Raw genomic sequence first — 26,640 nt, forward strand, 5'->3', positions numbered from 1 at the left:
ATTCTGTGTTGTAAATGTAAGGTGAGAAGACAGATTTAAAAATGTATAATTACTTGAAGAAAAAACTATAGTAACATTATAACCAAAATTCAGCGGACTGAGGAGTAGGAACAGATGAAGTTCAGAAACAATAATATTTTTGTATAATAATGCCTAAAAAGTATAATAACGCCTAAAAATGCATTATAACGTATGTTAAACGCATGGTAGTATGTGTAATGTTCTTTTTATGAAAAAGAATTTTTATGAAGAAGTATGTACCATGTATACTTGTAGTCGTAGACGAAAGAAACTATAGTCAATTATGGTCAAATTTCGGCCAATGGTAACAAATGAATATACCAGTTACAACAATATTACCGGTTATTTTGAACTGAAACAACCAGCTCAACTTAAAATATTAGTAGGTAATAATAAAAATCACATGTATAAATACATATGTAAAGATCTACAAAAATATGCGCTTTTATCTATTCTATTAATCTGCTATTTATGACAATGCTGTATCATTCCTAAGATGAAGGATATATAGTCTTTATTCATCAACTACGTCGCAAAACTTTACAAGTTAGGGGAGAACGTTAAATTGAATCCACAAGCACTTTAGAAATTTTTAGAGCCCTTGACAGTGATTAATGAAAGGAATTTCGGAGACTGCGATATATTCAGTCGCGATTCTCCCCTCGTCTCGCGAATAATAACAAGAAAAGTAAAGGGAGACACCCTACCTAATATTACGATATAAGAAAATACGCTATTCCTTTATGTGGCGCAGTAATTTGACTTCTGCCGTAAAATATTGTGGTTGCGATACGTATATTACTAAAGCAGCTGTTTTACTTTGGTGTACACGATATAAATATAAACCAGCATAATTTGATGTGGTTAAACGTGATAAGTTCATAAGACATGAAACGTAATTTGCATGAGCCTTTAGCAATAAACAAGTCACGTCAGCTTGATTAATGATGCCCATGAGTATCGTGAAAAATGTTGTTGTAATGCAGGTGCACCAACGATTGAGTTGTACACGCTTTCTAAAACACTGGTCTACTGTTGTAGCAGTGGCTAGCATTTAGTGTTGCATACTAATGAGTAACTAATGATTTAAACAAATATACACAAGACAAGCAATGTCTGAATTTAATATACATAATCTACACATACCAGTGCTATATAAAAAATGATTGAGTCAATTATGAAATAAATCCTATACCATGCTTTTGAAATGATCATACTAAATAATCTATAATGATTTTATTGCTTTCGTCTATTTGTAGCTTGTACGCAGACTTATGTAGTTCGGAAACATGTGATTAGGAGTGCATAAAATGTAAAAAGAGACAAATAGTGCCCAAAATTTTGAACCGTATGCGCTAGGTGAGATTGCGAACAAGTATGAAATTACACGACTCATAAAGTATAATTTTAGTCAGATGCTTGCTTGGCAATCATATTAATTTGCAGAGCGTTGCGGGCATTGTGACTTTGGTGCGAGCGACCAACAAGGGGGTGTAGGTAGGGTGATTTAATGAACCGATGCGGCGGGCGACAGCGCGGATTACTCCCCACGACCGTTTGCACTCAATCAAGCTCGCAAACAGCCCTAAGCCCGGACAATTAAATACACTCCGAAACAATCCGATACAAACGCGATAAGAGCAATCGTACAATTAGTACGCGATTATTGTTATCTGCCAGGATTGATTTGTTGATCAGATAATTGCATTAGGAATGATTCAACATTTTATTTCACCGGCTGTATTTCGAAATATTACCAGTGCATATGTACTAGTTCATTTATTTGTATACGTAATACAATATTTCTTCTTTGTATTCTTGTTTTCTTAACCTAGAATTGTTCAGAAATGAACAGCTGTAATTAGACTAGTGAATAGAATTTGTTGATCATATTAATTATATATGTTTATCTATACACTTCGTACTTTAAATGATTTAATATTGGAATCAAAGAATAATAATATACTTGCTCATATAGGCACAGACTGTGTGTATGGTACATACACTATACCTAAATTGTATAACGTATTATGCGGTGCTTAGCGTTGATAGGTCAGTCTATGGACGCTTTACTGCGGTTTAGGCATCCAGAGATTAAATCCCAGCCTGAGCCTCTATAATTTTGTTTGAACCATTTATAAAATGATTACACTACTAATTTCACATCAAATCATCTCTCAGTAGTAATAGCAGTTGGTACTGTAATATCAGCAGAGACGTCAAATCAACCGCTAACCACAAAAGCAGCAGAAGTTTACTCCTGACATAAGAATTATATTGTAGTATTAATATGGACAATAGCGGTAGCATGAAGCTCGTTCCTAATGTATTTAGTACAACGGGTATAAACTTAAAAGTATAGTAGCATGAAAATAACTGTAAAATCAATGACTGTGACTACAAAATGAATGCTAACTGTGAATGCAAAATATTAATCACAGCAAAGTAAGAGTTCCTTACGAAATATAAAATGGCACATTACCTTAGGTTCCGTTTTTAGTTTCTTGGCTGGGGGCTGCGAACTAAGCTGTTCCTGTTGCCGCGAATCATCGGGTTCGGGTTTCGCGGGTGGCGGTGGTGCGTGGGGCACGAGCGGCGCGGCCGCGGGAGTAGGCGGAGTCGCGGGTACAGGCGTCGCGGGCGTCGCCTGCGCGGGTGCCGAGGGCTTAGATTCGAGTCGCGGCGCGGGCGACGGCCGCGAATCATTTTTGGTTTGCGTCGCGGGCGCGGCCAGCGCGCTGGAGAGCGGCGCGGGCGGCTGCGCGGCAGGCGGGCCCGGCGCATTCGGCGGCGGAGGAACCCGCGCGACTCCGTTCACGTCATGGGGAGGGTGTGGGTGGTGATGCTTGTCTCGTGCCTTGTCTCGCCGATGGCCACCAGAGCCGCGCTTGGCAGCGGCGGGCGGCGCGGCGGGCGCTGGCGGCGGCGGCTTCGGCTCGCCGTTCATCTCGTTCGACTTGACGATCTCGTGCTTCGCCTCGGAGCTCTTGGTGCCGGGCTTCGTGCGCTTGATCTTCATCTTGAGCGCGGTGCGCTGCGCGTCCGGTTCGGCGCGCGCCGCCATGCCGCCCGCCTCGTCGGTCTTCTCTATGTCGGCATCGAGGTCTATGATGAGGTCGCCGATGCCGATGTCCCATTCGTTGTCATCGTACTCGAAGTTGGCGGGGTGCGCGTGGGGCGCGGGGCGAGCTCCGCCGGCCGGCGCGCCCTCCCTCATTGGCGCCGCCATGCGCGCCGGCTCGCCGCGCCCGCCCCCCGCTGCCCCGCACACGCACACACCATTGTAGCCCTGCAACAACAGTGGACATACCAATTAAACAACACATTAAAGTCAGCCTTGAATTTACCTACGTTTAAAGACAGATCTAAACCGAGCTAACAATTCGTCAATCATCTCTATATTTTTTATATGACTGTTCTAACCGGTAAATAAACACGACAACGTGATGCAGAGCAGTAAAGTAATAAACGGATATTATGAAAACAGTACAAAGCTGATAAATTGAGTTGCAGACAACATTATCTTTTTCCAATTATAATTTAGTATAAACATATTCAATAACCGAAATTTATTTGCAACTCGTTTCAATTTTATTTCTTGTGAACATTTCCAATAGCCTGTTTAATATAAACAGGACAGCTGTGCAAGTAACCAATAATTGATGACAACGTGAGTGCCACATTAGGTAATACGATTTAATATTAATTGGATGAGATGTTTCATCGGGAATGGAATAAAGCCCTGCCTAGATCGACTGAGCAAGTACCGACAAAAGATAAACGACACAATAAGCCGACGCCGCGGGCTCCCATCTCTCGCTGACGCTATAAAAATTAATTATACAGCCATAAGTGCTTAAATGAACATATCCATTTAAAATTATTTCTCTATAGAAATTTCATATCGTACGCATTTATAACCATTTTAAAGAGGCAATAATCGTAAAATAGCCATAAAAGAGCTCAGATAAGGCCGGTTACTCTCACAAAGAGTGGTATAAACCTAGTCTAGATGCGTGCTTATACTATATTCACGGCAATCGAAACCAATGTGCTACGTGCTATCGATAAATGGAAAAACTACTTTATGTTATAGGGCTAGAAACGGCTTCATATACCAGCGTATATAACTAGATGGAAACTTTTAAGAAACTCTGAAAACGGAGTTCACGCACGTAACCAGTTCATTAGTCTCTTCGTGCAGACATTTAATCGTTAAAAGTAACAAATAGACGAACAGACACGCCTTTGCATTACATATTAGTATTTTGAAGTATGGACATGATATTTATGAAAAATACTACACTCTTTAAACAAAGAACATAATTATTTATGTGCATTGTGTGCTTATTATAATATATATGCGAATAAACGAATAAATAAATTGTTACATTTAGGTATCTTTCCATTATAATAATGCAATAGTAATAAATTACATAATTATTCGTTTATAAATTGTCTTTTAGAAATAAAGACAGTCCAACTAAACTGAAGATGTTTCATGCAGAAACAGTTATAGATTTATTCATAACAATTGTCTATTTATTATTTAGTCGTAGTGTTGCAGATAAAGTCAAATTGATGTGAAAAATTTAAACGTGACAAAATAACATACCTACGCTATGTGAAAAACGCTACGTGACATAAAAGAAATTGAAAGCAGAATTTATTACATCAACTCCACGCGTTTGGCACGAAAATATTTTTCAAGAAAATAATATATCAAAAGAATACTCTGTTGCAATAAATGATTTTAACAGCTTCTTTTATTATATTACGCTAAACTGTAATTTAAAAATTGGAACTTAGTCTAGGAGGTTCACTACAAAACAATAAATTAGTGAAATAGACTTTGTAAAAACTGACTTTTTACAAACCGACTGAGGATTGTAAAAGGTTGTGTGGTTTTAAGCGCTAAGAGGCGTGCTTTATACACTATGTTCCAGATGTTAGGCGAGATCAGGTAATGAAATTACAGGATAATGTCAGCTTAAAAATGGATAGCATTTTATGAGAAACTTTATTCGATTCGAAACGTTTTGATTGATAATTATAATATAGAGATTTTAAACGTTCTCGGCAGAGTGTACTTTTTGAAACATTTCTATTTGCTTTCAGTTTAAAAAAAATATCCAGATTGCAAATAAAATTGAAAATAATATACAAACAGTTTTTATATGATCTTATGAAGATCAAAAAGCTATCAGAGGAATCGGAGGTCCGTCGAATCATAAGTCCTGGTAATCCAATTACCATGTAACAATTTAAATTTACAATTTAAATTGTTACCTGGTAATTGGATTACAAATAAAAATTATTATAAATTATACTCATTGTATGATTCGACAATAACAATTTAAATTGTTCCCTGGTACCCAAAGTAAGAAGAAACTTGTTTTTTACCAGTTCCCTTCTTTTACAATTTACAATTATTGGAATTACTAATTAGAAAAAGACAATCAAATAAGGTATTAACTTAAGCTTATCATCATTTACATGAGTGCGTGTATGTTGCGTGTGTGTGTGTGTGTGAGAGAGAGAGATATGTAAAATAAGTATGGGTTGCATCACTAAATAATAATTATACCCACTCATAACCACAGGTCATCGTAGATTTATAGGTCAATGTGCGAAAAGACGCTCCAAGTATCGAGATAAAATTCAATTTATACCACCAATTGAACTGTAATCTTTCGAATATGTTATGCAATTGAATGTTCAATATGGGCACCAAATAATTAGCAGATACACTGTTCGCTTCAAAGAATAAAAATTCATTTTTGATAATTATATCTCTATAATTTTAAAAACATATTCAGTTTTAATAATATGTATTAGTAGAAAAATGTTTTATAATATATTCATGTTTCACGACAATTGTTTCAATTTTATGAGAGTGCGATGAAAGATTAAATATAATAAATTCATTAAATAATAAATAAATTCCATAAAGGTTCATTAATAATAAATTTATCTGGTACTTACACTAATACATATTTACTTAAACAAACCAGAGAAACGTTGCCTCATAAAATAAATTTTCATCAACCTTTGATATAGTGTTTGAAATTAACAAATAAATATTTTATTAACCGCACATGTACATGCATAAGAAAAGCGGTAGAAAAATGTCCATTCAAAGGAAATTTGGTTTATTTTACACTTTTCCCTTAAAGATAAATTAATTAGAATTTCCCTATATTTTTTAACAAAACCAGCACAATTAAGTACTGGTTTTAATACCTAAATTAAAATACAATACAGCAGACACTGCTATTTTAACAAATAGGTCAGAATATTTAATACGTATCATAAAACTACCAAATACCCTACTATAGTACCTACTAAAAATGCTGTTACCTTTATTTAAACGGTTAGTAATCTGACAGTATAAATATCTATCTATACTATGTAACTACATAGCTCTATCTTAATTGGTTTGACAGAATCTGTTTGTTTATGTGTCTCGTTAATCACACAGAACTAGCAAGTAGTAAACATGATTCAGAACATCAGAATTCGGACATCGCTCGATAATCGCAGATACAGTAATTTAGTAACATAAATAATATGTGAACGTGTACATTTTAGTAATTGACCTAAATTACTTATGAACAACATACATTAAAAGTAATTATAGTACGTAAATTTCTAGATAACTTTATCAGCAAAATACATGCAAGGTAAGTCGACATTCCGTAAATATGATACTGTATAAAAAAAATAAAGTTAAAAATATTACACACTACTTAGTAAGTTGTATAATATATTTAACAATATTTTATATTAGAAGACAGGGCCTTTAACTCAGTTTTTAATAACAAAACCCTGCACATTCTACACAGTATTCAATATGTTTAATGTCAGCAAAGTCAGGAATACGTCACAACATTTTCTGTTCGCATCCATGTACGAAATTCTGTATTTTTAGTACCAATAAAGCAGCAGTTATTCTCGAATGTTTTTACTTTCATTTAATATCTGCAATACGATATTTATCATATCAAACTTCAACATTAATTACTCGTAGTAATCACTAAATTATCATAGATAAAGATTGTGTAGCACATATGTGAATCCGATGGTATTTTCGAAACAATTTCTAAACCATTTGGTATAGAAACGTCTAACGTCAAAAATGTCTGTTGTTGAAGTGGAACTTATTCAATTTCATCGCTCAGTATCTTGGTTGGTGAAACTGGTAACAACCTTTATGGATTCAGCTCTACAGTGTAGGTCACACGAAGGTTTTGAAAAGTAGGCTCTTAAATAATTTTTATCAAATTATCTGAATCAAACTTTCATCGATATTAACTACAAAATACCATTAAGATTTCTTATAGTCACCTTCAGAGATGAAGTTATTTAATTTCTAAACTAATTATAAAAAATATCCGTTTAGTTATTTCTTTATAATGTGAACAAATTCACCTATAAATGACAACATTATAAGCAATAACATTAGAATGTATTTAAATAAAATAAAGATGTATTGCACGCGTAGGAAGGCCTAACCTCTAGTTTATGAAATAAGCAAATAACAGAAACTTTGCAAATCTTATTACCATCCATTATAAGACCATACAGTACAACTAAGATAGCGCAACAGGGAGTCAGATTACTTTCTGCACAGTTTATAGCGTCGTAGACTATGTCGGGTTTACTGCGCCCTTTTGATAACTCCTCGTATTTTTTTATGACACGGGTGCTCATGTGAGCCTGGTACTGGATTTTAGACTTTATCAATGTGCCTGTTTTATAAAAATTTGAATTTATTTATATTACTAGCTATTGTGCGAGAGCGGAACTCAATATCTCCCATGATTTATATCAGGCGACATAAGCATAACGATTTATTCGCCGATGTTCACTTTGATATTACAAAACGGCCATTGTGATGCCAACCATTTCTAAACGTTTGCCGGTCTTTTTACAGGTTTGGTTTCGCTTTAATACTACATCAAAATACCTAGTCTTCAATTGTGTGAGACCCATTTTCACATAATAACTGCAATTTTTTAAATTGTATTAGGTATAATTCAATTGTTTGGAAAACTATAACTTATACAAAAAAAAATAATATAACGGCAATTATTGACAATTTGTCAAAGTTGTCTTATATAAATAAAAAATATTTTTGTTCTAAAACCTAAGTATTAATTAATTAAATCATTTGTCATTAGAGGCATAGAATTTATTAAATCAATGTACAAATGTACAAGTTTTGATAATGATTAATTAAGTATATATCTTGTAAGTAATTAGTATTTCTTGTAATTAGAGTTTTCTTTCTAACTGTAAAGAAATCACATAACATTATTAAAAATACTTACATATTATATTATATTTCTCTATATATACTACTATATATTATAACTCTACCAATTCCATTACTATCGCTTGAATTAGGGGTAGATACATAAAGACCATGAAATCATGTCTTTAGATTAGTTTGGCCTTATTTTTTTTTTATAATAAATCCATAATCTACGATTTACAGAAATAATAAACAAAATACCGGAATTGCTTAGGAATGATGGATAAGCAATTACTTAGATATTTGTAATATGATAACTATGATATTTTATTATGTGTATATATTGATATCTTGATCTAGGCTTTAGTTATCTATTGGAACCTATTAATCAACCTAATCAAAAAAATTACAGTAAATATAATACTTTAGTTTTTAACTTTACTTTTAACTATACTTTTTAGTTCATACAATCATATTAACTGATTTGCTTTTACGCCAATAGTTAGGGTCGGCGCAGCTCATACAATACTAAGAACAACATTATTCCTATCTTTCCTACTTATTTGTACTTAAAATTGATTTGAATTACTTAAAATTGCGTTAAAAACGTACATTTTAACCCGTGGTGCATTCGAAAAGGATCAAGACCGCAAATAAATCGCAGATTCCATTATGGTAGAGTCGTATGTTTGTCAATAGGACGGCTGATTGGGAGCTTCTCGATGCGTTGCGAGCCTGGTACAGTGATTTACGGAGCGGCCGCGCTACTTGGCACTTTGCCCAAGCATCGAACCAGGACTAGGTGCACTTTGCACAAGAAAAATGGTTTCTTTCGCAGAAATATGCTCACAACTCACAAAAGATATTAGCTGGCTGCCTAAACACAGCTTTATTGAAGGCAAACAATGATTTGTTTGGTTCCTTTTTTGGAAACTATTCGTTTGACGCCAAATATCTGGTGGAAAATTTAGTTCGATATAAACAAATACACTCAATTAATATACACTTAGATACTTTACAACAGTATTAAATATATATATTATTAAGATTTAACCAATTTTACCGCTATATTTTTTTAACTAATCATTTTAATTACCATTAAATATTTTTTTTCAAAATAACTTTCAAACATGATACAAAGTTATACTACAAATCAAAATATAAATTTTAAAAGGTTTTATAGATTGCATAAATATATGTTATAGTTGCACGTAGTTCATCAAATTAAAATAATACTTGTAGTTAAAGGTTGAATTACAATCTCGCTAATATTTTTTTTTAAGTTTGACAATATGTGATCTTAAATACAATACAAATAAAAAAATAGTAACAATAACTCAGGACAATTCACAAAGACACTAATTAAATAAAGCTGGTGCGATGTATACTAACTACTGATAGAAATATTAAGTTGAAAACATTTTTTAAAAATAAATATAGAGATATCCAAACCAATATACATAAATACCGTAAATGTTTACATCGTGCCAGAATTGAACCCATCGAAAGTAAAGCGGTATAATAAGCTAAACTGAAAGGCCACCCGAGGCCGTCTTAATTATTGAAATCATATAACGACTTTTATAATTGAGAATTTTCTTTCCATCATTTATACCCTTTTACAATACACAAATATGTACATAGAACAAACAAGCGCTCTTAACAGTCGGACGAGACAAATATTTATTTATACTCATAAAAGGTATACTCGCGCCACTTCTGGAAATGTGACTCACAAAGTCACAAAGATACTCTGCTTCCATTAAAGCGGCTAACCGAACAAAGGGAGTAAACGCAACACCTCACTGGCGCGGCGTTGACACGAAACACTATACGACTTAATCTGTCGTGTCGTGATGTGCCGATAATGTCCGCTAGATTATCTCACGTTCACCGTAACATACAACTTGTAATGATGTAATGTAATATACCGCTACCACTACAGTCACCATATTACAAAATTATAAAGTCCGGACACTAAAAGTACGAGTATATTAAAATAGCTATGGGAATATTGAAGGATATTTCGAAGCGACACGTGACACTGTTTAAATTTGGAAGCTTCTGTCTTTTGTCTCGCTTCATCATTCGCGGTATTGTTTTGCATCCTTTTCTTTCTTTCCGTTATACGACGAACGTGGTAATAAAGCAAATAGTACTTCTGGTAATTGGTTAGATAAAATACATTAATAAAAATCATTTCATGTACGGAATTTTGAATAAACATTTTTATTATGTACATAATTAACATTACCTAAACATAATAAAACGTTAGAATTATTATTTTTGTTCTGTTATAAGTAATTAGCATTGTTTCTAAGTTATAATAAAACAGAACTCATTATTTGTTAGGTATAGCGGATACATACAATACTAGACCATATGCGTGTGGTATTTTCTCAGCATTAAATAATTATTTAGATTTTCAACTGTACTAGAATACATTGCTTATAATATAAATAAAATACTTGTTTATTTCATTGAAATAAATGGATATGATATTTAGTATTTGTAATAGAAGATAAACCAAAGTTAGCTACTAATAGTATACAAACAGTGTCATTTCAAGTAAAAGTAACGTATTGGGGCTTTAGAGCTCAGAAGTTCAAGTCAAGTCAGCAAGTGTCAAAGCTCGAACAGAAATAAAGAAGTAGTAAGAAATATTAACTGGGATCAACAACTGATTTTAATAACATAAGAGAAAATATGAACATATATACGAAAATGATCTAATCTGAAAGACTTCTTTATCAATAAATTATGACATAAAAACCAAATCAACAGTGTAGAATAATATCTCTGTAAATTAATTAAATGATTTAAATATTAATTTTGACCTCAAGGCTCAAGTAGATTGTCTCAAATGCCACTCAAAAGCATGGTAACCCTAGCTAGATCAAAATTGTTATTGCGCTCGCAAATTATAGCACTTTAAACGTACGAATAATGAGTATAGCAATACTATAAATTACCGTGTATTAATATGTTGATCTGTACATAATGACATTATAAGAAATTTTTGATTAGTTTTTGCATCAATTTATTACTATCGAGCACAAAGTAATTTATTTTTAATTTAATTAAAAAAATATTTTCTATTATTAATTTTAAAAATTTTATCATATACTGCCAAACGTCTAAATATCTTATTTCAGCTATTAGACTATGTTGTTTTTACTTTTCTTTCAAATTACATGAAAGGAAGTAGATTAATATGGATGCATGGTTTTCTTTACTTTCTATAAATAAGGCAGGTGTTTGTACAACGTAGTGCTCTCTAATACAATATTGTTTTACTAAATCTCCAACAAGAGAATGTATGACATTCTAAGATTACAATGAGTGATGGTCTCGTAATCTAGACATAAACATACAACAAACACTTGATTTGCTGCTTATTGAAAATACTCTCATACCATAAGTCGTAACCACATCATAGCTATTGTATAAACAAATCAATACATTCATCCGGCAGGGATTTCTGTTAAGCTAGGTCGATTCGCAGTGAACCATTATGTAAAAATTGCGGTCAATTTCTCGTGAATTATCACGGTGGGCTAACTTATCTGACTTCATGTGCATCCATCTATCATCCTTTACTGGTACCGCGCCAATGTGTAGGCACCAATAGCAAAACACATTTCATTATCATCCATAAAAACTAGGTGTCCTTTTCAATCTTAGAAGCATTTCATTCCATATAAAAGAGACAGAACCGTGGCAACTTTATATAAAATAGATAAAATGGCGCGTAGTCTACTTAAAGGTAATATATTCTTTGTGGAAGGAGCACGTAAATTGATTTGGATGGATTCGGGTTCGTCATCTTGTCGATGCTAATAACAAGTTAAGCGTAAAAGAGCCCGAGGCGAGGTAGTATATCGTTGGGATTATCTGTTGCCAGACGTCAATAAGCGTGGAAAGAATTTTATCGGTACTCCTAGTTATTCATGTTCGCCTAATACATAGAAACATCGTAAATATATTTTATCGTCGTTTAAAAAATAAATTGTTATTTTATCGAAATAACATTTTGAAAAGCATCTCATGATAATATCAAAACGATTAGTATAATCATTTATGTAGCCCAAAGACTTTTTTAGATTCAATGGCAACTAAATGTTTTTATTCCAGAAAGTTCCGACGACTATAGCGCATTCAGTCGCATTTTTCAAGGCTTTTTTATGCTGGATGATGGCACAAAGGACACTTATAATCCGTCTTTTCTTTTTATTTTTCAATCAAGAAGAACTGTCCTGAAACACATCTTTTAAAATAAATGTACAATTGCTGGAATGTTTTAAAATAGTATTATTATGACTGACATTTATTACATTCGAACCAATATTTTAAAACATACAGTATAATGTATTTTCTAAAGGTTTCTCGTGAAAAAAAAATAATGCAGTAATATTAGTTTATAGTTTTACTGATATTATAATACCAAAATGTATTTAAGCAGAGTCGCAAGAGGATTATTTAACTAGCGAGCTGAAGGAGTAAATCAAATTAAATTTAGTTTGATTCATAGTAATACATTATAGCATAATGTTATTATATTAATTTCGATTAAATTCTCTTTAATATAAAATAGTTACTAGTTATAAATTTGCCTGTATGAATTTAAATTTATATATATAAAATTAACAATTTCAAAGTCTTTATTTAATAATTTATTATATGTTAGTCAGCTTTGCGAGTTTATTTTAAAACGCCTAAGATACTTTAATCAATTATATTATAAGTATATAAACTATATAGAATATATTTAGTGTTTTAATCTGACCTTTCTTCACAAAAACAGAAAATTACGTACCTGAATAAATTTCGTTACTTTTATTCTAAATCCATCTGATTCTAATTAAATTCTAACAACGCTTATGATTAGAACAATAGCCCAGCAAAAGGTCTGTACATTTAGTGAACTGTCACAGTTATAAACAATAAAATTACTATTTGGTAGCAAATTAGAACTTAAAAGAAAATTACATCTTACAGCTCCTTCGGTTTGTTAATTTTTTTTCTATTTTGACAAGAAACTGTTTTTAAATACAGTTCAAAAGACACTGGAGATGATAACCCCTACATATATCTCTACACCGTTATCAGAAACAGTACCTCCTTTACTTTATGTAGGCATTTATTTTGTTTAAATAAATTATACTTAAATAATTATTATAACAAAGACGTTAATTGTTATGATAATTAAGTTATGTATTATGTCTCGGTTTGTGATAACGGTGTAGAGGTATATGTAGGGGTTATCATCTCCAGTCCTACAGTTTTACACTGTTTTATGTATTTTATCTAAATGACGTGATATTTATTAATAAAGAAAACCTTATGACATTAATAACATCTTGCGCAAAGTAAATATAAATGTTGTTAGTAATTAATTTTAAATAATTGTTAAAGACTCATGTGAAAACTAAGAACTCAGAAGGTGACACGACCTAAATTACTGAAATCGAAATTTGATCGTAGTAAAAATAATAAATGAATATAGAATAGTCATGGGCAAGTCAAACAGCACCATCTAGACACAAACCAATCAGTTAATACTGTCAGTGTTAATCAGCTTAGCACGGGTATTTCAATTAATTTACTCTAAACCACTGGAAAAACAGATTTTGAGATATTTGCAAACATATTGATAAAGGCATCGGGGACTTTGTTTTATAATATGTAAAGATATAGATACATAATAAATCTCAGATAAATATATTGATAAGAATGTGTGAAATGGGACTATCAGATGGTAAGATATTATAGTAAACCGCTAGATACTTAATAAAAAAAAACCTTAGATTTTTAAATTTCAAAACAATTTTTGTACATTTCGAAACGTAACAGACTTATTCGTATTATCAGTAAGCATTTCTATGTAAATGAGAAAGTATGATCCGAATTAACTAGCGCCATTATACCACGAATATTCATGAGAACGTAATATCTAATTTACACGGCCGGTAATTAACATGCGAAGAACTTGGAAGGCCGTGAGAATTTTTTTTTATTAAATTATTAAAGCGAACTAGCTGTATAATCTAAACAGATTTTATACGTTTGGTCATGAAATGGCTGAATTAGTAGGTTTTGTGCACATACAAACGGAATGTTTATTATGATAATATTTTAGCGACGTACACTATACAAAAATGCTCTAATTGCGTACCTCACCTATTTCAGCTGCCAATCAACTTGCTTTGTAAGCGGTTGAAGCATGGACATAAGTGAAATTACAGGATAAGAAACATACATCTTACTGCTCCGGAATGACAATGCATGAACGATATCGCGGAACTTACTTAAGTGATGTCCGTAGTGTTCTTCATTTGTAAAGGTACTACTACTTGTAAACAGGCGGGCCGTATGCTTATTTGAAATTCCAATTACATAAAAAACACAGTAGAACCATTTGGTTTTAATATTTATTGTAAGAACTACACTGTAATTAAAAAAATATTTAACCAAATAAATTATTTATATAATAATACTACTGAAAGTATACACTATCTGTAAATATGTAATCGTCTAGAGATTTTTCACAGTCAACTTTAGCTATATTCTAGAAATTTGGCACAGCTGTGGAAGTAGTTTGTCCGTTTTCATTCGAATTGCAAAATAGCTGGAATACTTAACGTAATATTGCCAGAATAAATACATCCATTTGTTTATTTATAGCACTAGAGATCCGTCCGGTTTCGCACGACTGCAATTCCTGTACCGTCTCCTAATTAAAAAAAATTTGTCTGCGTCTCGCTGATAATAGAGCATCGATAGGCAAAAGCATTTTTATAATTTAGTTAAGATCTATTTGAGGATATTACTAGATATATAGATAAGCATACATATAAAAAAGCTAAAATATAAAATTTCTTTTAGAACACCTAATTACCAATATTAGGGAAAGTTATAATATAGGTTTGTCAATTCCCACGACTGCCTATCAACCGTTTTCTGTTTCATCCAATGTTTAGCTGGTAGACAATGCCAAACGGCATTAAACACGCTAACTGTACGACTTTATAAGTGCAATAAAGAACAAATAAATATTTGAATGGAAAGTAGAGTGCTTAGAAAACGGAAGTGTGCATTTATTTTCTCTTCTCTATCTTAATAATGAATATTTTATTACAAGAAGCAAAATATTATAATGTCTTGTAATTACTTCTAATTACATTCAAATTAGATAACGGATCAATTAATGTCATGTACCTCTAATAAAATATGTGAAACCAATTATATTTTTTTCAAACACCACAAACGTTACAAGTGCTCACGACTTTTTATGTAACGATTGCAATCTACGAGTACCTACAAAATGACGTATTTCTATCCAACGATTTGTTTGACAGTTATTAAACTTACGTGTTTAATATACATTATTTATATTATTAACCGGGTCTTAGGTCTTAACGCGAATAATTTTATGGCACATAAGTCAACTCGTGACCACTGCTAGTGCAACCTAGTCGAAACGTCGAAATAAGTAAATACCTTTATTTGCCATAAAATTATTCGTGTTAAGACCCGGTTATTAAAATAAATAATGATATGTTTAACATCAATTAAATTATATAACATTTTATACTATAACCTTAAAGTAGACAAACATTGCAAACAGGAAAGAAAGATTTTATTAATTTTGGTTTTCATTTCGAATTTTCTTTTATATAAATCGGAATGACAAACAAACTGACAGCTCACCTGATGGTTTACTAACCATAATAAACGCCGCCTATATTCTTGAACAGCACCAGATCGTTATCATATGACGCCCATGATATTACATGCATTGCATTATGGAGTACTAAAAAGCTATGCGTCGTTTGATACCTACATAATAGAACGGCTGGTTGGAAACTCTGTTCTACTGGGTCACGGGCAAGCTGGACGCGGTCCATTGTGATTCAGATATCATCTACGATACATTAAACTACGGCGTCCTTCGTTTAAAAAAGGGCATATCTATTACATAACATACGACACACTTGGTTCAATTAATTTCAATTTATTGCTAGTTAATTTATTAACTACATATTGACTGTTTATATAATATGTATATTGTACGGTTTATATATCATAGATCATTAACTTAATAATTACAATTATTGGGAAATTCACTTTAAAAGTATATTTATATTTTATTATAACTAAAGATTAAAACATAGTACATCAAGTATGCAATATGTAGTAGCAAAATAATATATTATATTATTTAACATTTTATAATTATAACATTTTCACCCTCTAAACGTATTTAGTACGAGTTTCAATAATACTTGGATTTAATTTTTACACAAGATTTGTAATACAATAAATGACAATATTGCATATCATAACATCATCTATATTGTTCACAGCAATATATTTTCAATATATCATATATTTATACGTCCGCAGACAACCGTAAAATAAACCGATAAAACACTTAAAAGTTATCCAAGTCTTGTTTCAAAATACATCCCTGACAATCTAATTTAAAAGTAGCATGCCAATACTGTTCTACTTACCTCAGCAACTTAGTGCTTCTTATTTTTTATAAAAATGTATCCAAAATTAAGTGATACAAAGTTAAATTACTACAGAAAAAATAATATAACAAAATGAAAAAAATGTCTGTACATTATAAATATCGATTAAAAATATGAAGCTCTATTAGAACAGCGGTTCTTAGAATTTTTGATCGTCACTCTGTCTGTTTATATGTTTTACACAAATCTTTGGAATTGGCTTGGAATTTAATGCAAATTTCTGCGATGTACTACTACAGATTTAACTAACATAGACGACATTTTACAGCAGTAAAGTATTCTTATTTCGCATCAAGGACGGGTCGCTAATTTGTCATAAAATAATATCCTAGTATTAGACGATAAACTCATCTAACTCAACATGGACTAATAACCACATCATCCTTTAATAGTTCACTGCACTTCTTCTTGTTCCATAAACAATATTATTATGTTAATGAATTTAGCCATAATTTAGCCATAATCACTGAATTTAGCCATATTTCAATAGACACTTTTTACTTCACCAAAAAGAAGAAACTAGTAATCTTCGGTAATGGCGTCGATAGTCACATTAATAAAGTAGTTTGCTATATAATAGTTATTCCTTATGCAAAATCAATGAAGACGAAAAATAACAACGACGATTTTTTAGATATTATTATAGAATCCACCTCGAGTATACAAACGTACACAATGCACACTTCACTAGAAGCATGAAGCAATCTTAAGGAGCGTGCTGCAAATGTGATTTGTTTACATCGTAGGTCCAATTATATAGTGTTGCAAGAGCAAGCTCCTTAGGAAGAATGTTGGAATGTTTGAAACTTGGCAAAACATTCGGGAGTAAATTTCGAAACAACTAATTTACGAAATGGGAGTCTTGTTGAATGTGATTACCTATGTACCCTAACTTACGTAAGTAAGTAATTGATATACGAGTACATTTTTATGTAGATTACATAAAACTATGTAATCTACAATATCTAAGTTAGCTTCCTTTTTACCTCATTTTCATCTACAGAAATGTATGACAGCCAAAATTTATACTAATATTATACATACGTAAAGTTGGCGAGTTTGTAAGGTTGTAGGGGTTAATCACAATTATTTTATAATAGAAAAAAAAGCACTAATAGGTGCAGAGTTGCAATGAAAAATGTAGCAATACCGGGGAAAAGGCAACGCAGTTGAAGTTTCGCTGATCAGCTAGTACTGTATACATTATTTGGGCTCGTTTTAGTTTTGGTGTAAATATGGCGAAGTAACTTACGACTTACGAGATTGGAGAGTCTAGTCGTATTGGTTCATACGATGCAAAAAGTTTTAAGTTGGCAACCCTGCCCGCTATCGACCTTGCCCCGAACTACTCAGAAACATTTAAACTGTAGTTAAGTGAACTTAGATGCTTTAATGACCGAGGGATTGGTGCGGTGTTTACATTCGCTTGCAACACTGCAAATAGATACCCCCATAGGGTGCATTTATAATTTATCGTACGACATCATTGTACGATGTAGCGTATCCACCCTTAGGATTCCTACAAATGCTGTGAACAACTTTACACACTATGTTGGTTGCTTTCAGCGTAAATGATAAAGCAATATCATACGCATGCATACTATTTTGCATTTCACTGTACCATGTGTTTAAACCCTTTTTGTATATAAATAGTTAAAAAAAATTATAAATCAGTTGAAATACACTCTTACAAGTCAACAGACAACAGTAATAATGTAAAATATATAAAAAGAACCGGCAAATACACACACCGTGACGTTAAAAGCGTAAGTACAAAATCGTGCAATTCTGCGATGATTTTTAAAGTTTATTACAAGTTATCTCATAATAAGTACCTGTATATCAAAACAGTCGCTGTAAATACAACTTCAATAAAGTTAATGACAATTGCAAGATTCTAAGGATAAAAGAAATTATGAAAAAAAAACAAATTTCAAATTAATTTAATATTCCTTATTGATAATCCAAAATGTATTATATTACGTAAAGGTCGCAAATACATGGGAGTGTTACCTCACGTGAGACCCTTGTGATACCTTAGATATCGATATCAACCTTGTTTTCACTGTCCCTATATTGTATTATATTTAATTAGTTGTTAAAAATTAAGTAAATATTTGATCAGATATGCAAAATAATATAACTTGAAATCACTATTCATTATAGTACAAATCCATAAAATTATTTGCACTTTGTGTGTACCTCGTCACTTGCACTATATTTATACTGATGGTTGACCTTTTTCTTAATCACGTTATCATGATTAATCGTCCAGTTGAGTTATTTATTGATGAATTAAAGCATATGGTCTGGTTGTTAAAGATAATAAATAATAAGAGTAATTTTATATATCATTTCTGTTAATACAACATAATACCTATTAGATAAATTAAGTATGTTTTATGTTATGCATTATCAAATTAATGGAATGAATGTACAGAATGGACAATCTCATGAGCATGAAGGATATTATTTTCATTCGAATAGTATAAAAGTTGGTAGTAAGTACTTAGATTAATAATATGTATCATCATCATCATCTCAGCCCAGAAGACGTCCACTGCTGAACAAAGGCCTCCCCCAAATAATCAAAATATATCTATGTATTTACATCAGGTTAGTACCTATAACACAAGCTTTAGCTACCTTAACTTGCGTCTAGATGGCGCTATATGTCCTGAAATTACAGATTACGACTGTTGATCCTAGCTGGTCTTTACAGCTTCACCGGACGAAATAGACAATAGTGTGACATAGACAACAATACTAACTATAGGGGATTGTTAATAACGGGGACTAATGGACCCATTGGTGCCTAAGTGCCATGTTAAGTCGGTTTGATCTGACCTCTTGCTTATCATGCTCCACTAGTGCCACGATAGCTCATACCGTTAGCGCAGGCGGGGACACCATTTCATATTCAGCCATAAAAAAATGTATGGTTGTGGTTACCTAATTATTAATATAATAAGTCTAAACTTAATGTAAACATGCATAAATTATGCAAATAATTGAAAAGTCATTAGGTACATACCTACAATAAGACAAATAACATAAAATCTAATCTAGTGCTTATCTGTCCTTTAAATTATAATGTGTGAATATATGTAGTGAATGTTTGTAAAGATGTTTGTATATTTAAATGTTTGTTACTTACTCTGTAACAGCTTGACTGATATGTAAGAAAGGTATACGGATAGTACATATCCCAAAGTGAGGGGGGGGGGGGTGTTAGGGATGGGGAATAGCATTACTATCAATAGTCCTTCTTGGAAATTAATTCATGGTAAATTCGCCATGATGGGCTTACTAATCCTATCATCCTATCGCTCCCAAGCGTATACCGTTACCATAAGCGTGTACACCACTGCATATACATTTATAAAAGCCTTAAAGAGTAGAATAGTATACTTAATACCAGAATTCGCTCGGCTAACGTTACAGCTTACAACTAATAAATAAAAAAAATGCAGTCTTACCGTTCCCAGTTAAGTCTATCGATGACTCGCGGTGGCAATCCAAAACAAACACAATCCATTCAGCACTATATTGCACTGTAGTTAACACTAACACTATTTAGTGGTTACTGGCACGATCTCAATGCACCATCACTAAACACACTGGCATCCCGATTTCGATCCACGTAACTGCTCCTCAGTCGCGAGAATCTCGACACCTACGGAGACAAAGGAAACAATCAGCATACACTGCACACAAAAACATACATTTTATAGCCGTCCCATGTATAACACATGCCGTTTACATGTAACTAGCGCGTTGCGAGTACGTAGGTACGCGCGGTACAAATGCACGCTACACGAATACTGAACTAAACTAAACCGACCGCGACCGGAGTTAGCGGTCGCAGCGATACAAGTGCGGAATTCAAATCGTGAATTCGTGATACACTGTGTTCTGTAGCAATCATTTGACGCTTCACAGAGCTTCACTAACAAGACAGGCACAAATAACATACGTATCGTAATTATACTGTTTCAATTCAGTGGACTAATGAGTTTTTTTTTTATAAATACAACCGCGCAATGATTAGTCACGAGACACGAATTGGAGATGATAATTATAATTAAAACGTAGTCACGTGACACGTGCAATTAGATAATAGGGTTGTGTAAAATAATAATAAATGTTAGTAACCGATAAAGTTTTCCCAGAGCGTACGCAATCAGCCGGGCGTCACTCTTCGCGCAGCGTGCCCACGGAACTAAAGTTAGAAAGAGATGGAGGGAGGCAGGCGAGCAGCGAGCCGGTGCAACGTGTGCGAGGAGGCGCGGGTAACATGACAAGGGAAAGGGACCCGACAGGAATATGGCTTCCAAAATATTATACAAACATTTTATACCTAAAGGGATAACAAAATATTATTGGAGTACCGGCCTAGTTGAGGTTTTATTCGTGTGTAATATTTATAATGATGGATCAACGTCAGCGCCGGACATGAGTTTAATTGACAAATTAATGAATGTATTTAATGCATTATGAGTATGCTCCGTGCTCATGAGCGCGAGGCGGGCAGCGATAAAACCAATATTTCCTTCAATGTGTGCGTGTTGAAGAAAACATGTGAGATAATAAAAAGTTATGTTTGAACGTTGGACTCGTAAAGTTTATTTGTGTAATACATTCTTTAAACAAACGGATAATTACAAAGCGTTTTATAGGCGGTAACAGTGCTCGTCGGATTCGAATAAATTATTATCGCCATGAAATAAGCATTATATTATTACGATATTTAGGGGTATGTGCATTTAGCTGTAGGATATTGTTAAAATAAAAGATCTCGTTATAAATAACGAAACACTAAAAATAAACTCTTAAAATATATAACCTAATTCCTGAAAGCCGCTAAATAAGCAAATGACTTAACAAGATCGTTTTTTAAAAGTACATCCCGCGAAAATCTAAATGTCTTTCTGTTGTTGACTGCTTTAATATTATGACAAAGAGAATTCCGCGAAGAGAGAAAATTTTAATGGCTGCTTGTCTGAGATATAAATTTAAATGGAAATGTAGTAAATTTTAACAGATACTTATACAACAAAGACTTCTGAGGGCTTCTTCGTAAAAGACGTTGTAAATTTATACCAGTATTAGGTAATATCATTATCTACAATAATATTTATACGCATGTATTAAGGCTCCATGAAAGCAAATACTACGCTTAAATGACTACTAAATTTAAAAAATATTCTGGAATATAAAAGATGTAGGTAGATACTGATGCGTTTCGAATTGTAGTGGCGACGATATTTTTCATATTCTTTTGTTGTGGTCTCCACAGTTGCCTCTTTGTTATGTTACGTAGGAGACTGGCTGAGTAAGGAAATACTATTCGAAAGTCGCTCTTAATTGAACTTTGGTAGTAGATAAATGAGTTATTGCATCTTCAGCACATATAATACAAAATAAAATATATAAAACAATGGTAAACAGTAGTATTAACAAATAAACAAGTGTACAACACAAATGTCACGTAAAGCCTTTATGTTACTGAATTCTGTGTGCTGCACCACCGCAAATATAAACAGTGTAATTGCTGCCAAGGGAGAAAACACAGATTTTCTATAGCCAATACTAGTACTAGCACTCAAAAACTTTGAATGTAATAGAAGAAATTGTATTTAAGGTAAGGGTACCCCCTACCTTCAAAAATAACATTAAAGCATTTAAAAAAAAATACCACGATTTTATTTTCTAAAAAATGTATACATAAAAAGTATACTACTAATCTTATCACAACATACATTCAAGATTCTAAAATACCTTTGTTCCGGAAGAGATAACTTTATCTACAATTAGATAAAGATCTAACGGAAACGATGACGTGCAACCGCACTAGAATACGTTCAACAACAAAAGCCATAATGTGAGTCACTGGACGCTAAAATGCAATTCAAACTTAGGCATGTTATCTAAAAGACACGCTCTCCCAACTAAACAAGCATTCCCAACCAAACAAGCGTTCCGATGGCCAAAACGTCTATTGACATTGTAATCTAACCTCGGCGACAGATAGGGAGTCGAGAGTATGGAGGAGCTCCAACACGTCAACTGGATTTCCAAGGATCGATCCTTTATCCACCGGATAATACCCTGCTTTCACAACCTGATACGAATACAATGCACATAATGGAGCGTAAAAGATACAGGAAACTATAATCGACATGCTTACTTTTAAAGAGTATTGGAATTGTAATAATGCTACAAGTAGAGCTAACAACTGCTTGTTCAAACTTGTATGAGTTATATGGTTTTCTTTGTTATATTTAAAGAGTTGTATTCGCAATAGAAAATAATTTGATAACGCAGAACATAATTTAATGCGAAATAAATGGGTATTTATTTATGTTATACAATAACATAAATCAATATTATATAATAATAATTTAAACCCATTTCGAAACGGTATTTACAATAGAAAACTGTACATAACGCTATCTTAAAGCAGTATGTACCTTAAAGCAGTATGTATGTATCTTAAAGCAGTACCCCCTTATTTGTAAAAAACAATTTTAATATCTTTCATCATCAATATCATTTCAGCCCGAACGTCCACTGATGAACAAAGGCCTCCCCCAAAGATCTCTCCTTTTAAAATCTTTATCATCATCATTACATAGTACAAAACAAAGTTGCTGTCGCTGTCTGTCCCTATGTATTCTTAAATCTTTAAAACTACGCAACAGATTTTGCAAGCGGTTGTTTTTAATAGATAGAGTGATTTGAGAGGAAGGTTTATATATACAATACATGTACACCTGGGTGAAGCCGGGGCGAGTAGCTAGTATAGTATAAAACAAACGACTGTATTCTTAGATAATTTAAATTATTCAATAGAATATTATGCGGTTTTTGGCAATAGACTGAGTGATTCAAGAGAAAGATTTATATATATTATAATAAAGAAAGACCGAGAAATTCAAGGATTTGTAATACATCCTTGCGAAGGCATATCGGTTTGCGTGTCTACCATAATCCAGTATTAACTAGTAGTATTTAGTTACTTAACAATAGGTAACACTTTTTAGTGAAACCAGGTCTAACATATTATTATTATCATTAGAGTGACAGCAATTTGTATTAATAACCACAACTGCAACGCGACACCATAACCATACCCTCAATCATTCCACTCTAAAGTGATTGATGGCGGAGTGTCAATTTCGCGTTATCGTTGACAACCCTGCCTCTGCGAGATTGTTGCATAAATTTACATCCAGATAAAGTTACGGGTCATTATTAATTTACATTACATTTATTAGGATTATAATTATTTAGAGGTACCTATAAATTTTACCTATGATTTAATAAAGATGCCCAAATCAAAAACAATATTATAAAAAGAATACATAATTGTTATGGTAATTCGTAGTATAGATTCATTGCACCTTGATAACAGTCATATCATATATTTTATAAGAGGAATAAAACGATTTTTCGCAAGCGAAACCGCGTGATGTAATAACGTCTGGTACTAAAGTTAGGATTTATTTAAACGGCTTCTCTATATTTTCTCTTTTTCTTTGAAATATAATGATGTTGTTATATGCAAAAGATAAAGAGGAATCTTCAATGCAAAAATAACAAAAAAGCATTTACATTCTCAGTTTATTTATGAATCAGATTTATGTTGATTATACTAAAATGAAAAATATGAATTCGCGGGATAAATAATTTAGCATAGAGAAGAGAGATGTATGATTAGTATCGTGTTGTAGATAGATATTAATACATATTACACAACTGGGGCAATTTAGCTTCAAACCGGTGTACTAACGAAGAAAACAAGACCACATCGTCCCTTCACCGCTCACCCAATCGATCGATAATCGATTAATCGGTAACAGGTAATAGCTAAAGCAATGTAAAAAACTTAGCAGTCTGATTCGATTCGACGTCTGGCTGAATCTGATTCGACGGCTTCGATGGTCTAGCGGTTAAATAGTTGCCTCACTTCCAATGGTCGCGGTTTCGAGTCCTCGCACGTAAACATTTGTATTCATGAGTATGATTGTATATATCGGTTTGGATGCCTTCTATGTATATTCTGTTATGTATTTACAATATAACATGAGAACATGTGTAACACATAAATATGTATTTACAATATAACATGACACATGTGTAAGAAATAAAACATGTACATATTAAAGTATACTATCAGTTGTTTAGTACCCACAATACAAGCTTGGAGTTCGATGGCGCATTGTGAATTGTTCAATGTTTTTATTTTTAATAATCCTTTCTATTTATTATTATTGTTAATAATCTTGTCAATATTTGTTGTATACAGATGTCTAAAACTATGTGGAAAAATCTGTTAGCTTTCCGTACGATTTTGCAATTATTTTCATTTATATAAACATTGTTTGTACAATAACAAACAACACAAAAGTGTTCTCTAAATTGACGTAGCCATTCCGAAATGATGCACTTAAATGTATTTTGTAAATTGTTTTTCTTTATATAGACATTTGCAATACTCAATATGCTCAAATATAAACTGGGTACCTAATCTTCAGGAATGCAGAACAACTCGATATTCTATAAATTGCTTTCCATTTACACATTTTCTTACAAATAATATGTTCACATTTAGAATGAAATTTGTTGCGCACGAAAATAACAGTTAGCTATGAAGTGAGGCGTGTGACGAATTATTAACGCCCCAAACAATTTTGACAATACAGCGAACAGCTTTCAACACGACCCTTCATATTGTCGCTCCCCACAAACCATTCTTAATATACGTACATTTATTTTCTGTGAGATATTGTCAAAGCAGATTTTACTGGTTTATACTCTATAATCTTCCACGTTTCATACAATTAAATTAACGCTAAACAAAAACTGACATATGGTTATTATAATGCTTATTTCTCTTTTCATATGTAAGACATATTCATACCAATATTTTCATTCATAGTAATTGTATGTGTGTATGTTTATTACTGTGGTATAATAGATACTTTTTATAGACCAATGACATATTTATTAATCATCTAGCTATTGATTGACATTATAGAAAACACGAACTATGTCACTATTTTATCGTTTTTTTATTCTTTTAACAGTAACTTTATTGTCCTAATTTAGCTACTTTGTTTTTATTGATAACAAAGTATGTAAAAATATATATTTATTAATATATTATGTACGTAAAATAAATGGTTTATCTGGTGACGATGTTAGAATAGTACACAAAAGATTACATCAGCGTACCGTCAAAATGCAGACGAATTAAAAACCTTTTTCTTTCTATAGACGCTTGTATACATTGTGTTGTTTCGTTGTAATATTATTTATTATACCTACGTAGATAAAAATGTAGATAATAAGTACCGTTATTATTGTGAAGTACCTACTATATGTAACGTAATGTCGTGATTGATATGCGTGTACTGCGAGTGTCTTCCGGTTCCTTAATGTGTTTAGTTACTTAAGTACAGGGTTGACAACCTTAAAACATTTTACCTCATACGAAGAAGGATCAATTTGGCGCTGTAATCACGTACATTAATGTATTTTGACCGGTTTCCGTAAGTCAACATATCGTACAAACTTCTGCGACGTAAAAATATACCTGTACTAAAGATCAAAAATCTCAGACTTGTAAGAAAATTCTCGTATATGCGGCATCCCTGTTCAAGTCTAACTTAGGCCACACTTTACATATTATACCTATACTATAGAACCTATTTGTGTGACTTTCCCAACTAGGTTAACGGTCAATTTACTTATTTCTGGTACGACCAAGCAGCAATGCAATAGATTTTAGTGCAGAATATAAGAGCCGAGACGAACTGA

At 32.6% G+C, this 26,640-nt stretch overlaps 1 protein-coding gene across 1 annotated transcript in view; it reads right to left on the reverse strand.

The window, feature by feature from the left end:
- LOC131852908 (zinc finger protein 608-like) overlaps positions 1-26,640 on the reverse strand; it is a 121,108-nt gene that overhangs the window by 77,036 nt on the left and 17,432 nt on the right. The window contains exons 2-3 of the mRNA XM_059203657.1: positions 20,295-20,491; positions 2,504-3,310 (exon numbers count right to left, since the gene is read on the reverse strand). Coding sequence (XP_059059640.1) covers positions 2,504-3,250 — 747 coding nt within the window. The 5' untranslated portion in view covers positions 3,251-3,310; positions 20,295-20,491. The remainder of the gene's footprint in view (positions 1-2,503; positions 3,311-20,294; positions 20,492-26,640) is intronic.

This window comes from Achroia grisella, unplaced genomic scaffold (genome assembly GCF_030625045.1).
Source record: "Achroia grisella isolate CSIRO2021 unplaced genomic scaffold, CSIRO_AGI_Agris_v1 utg869, whole genome shotgun sequence".
Taxonomy (NCBI): Eukaryota; Metazoa; Arthropoda; class Insecta; order Lepidoptera; family Pyralidae; genus Achroia; species Achroia grisella.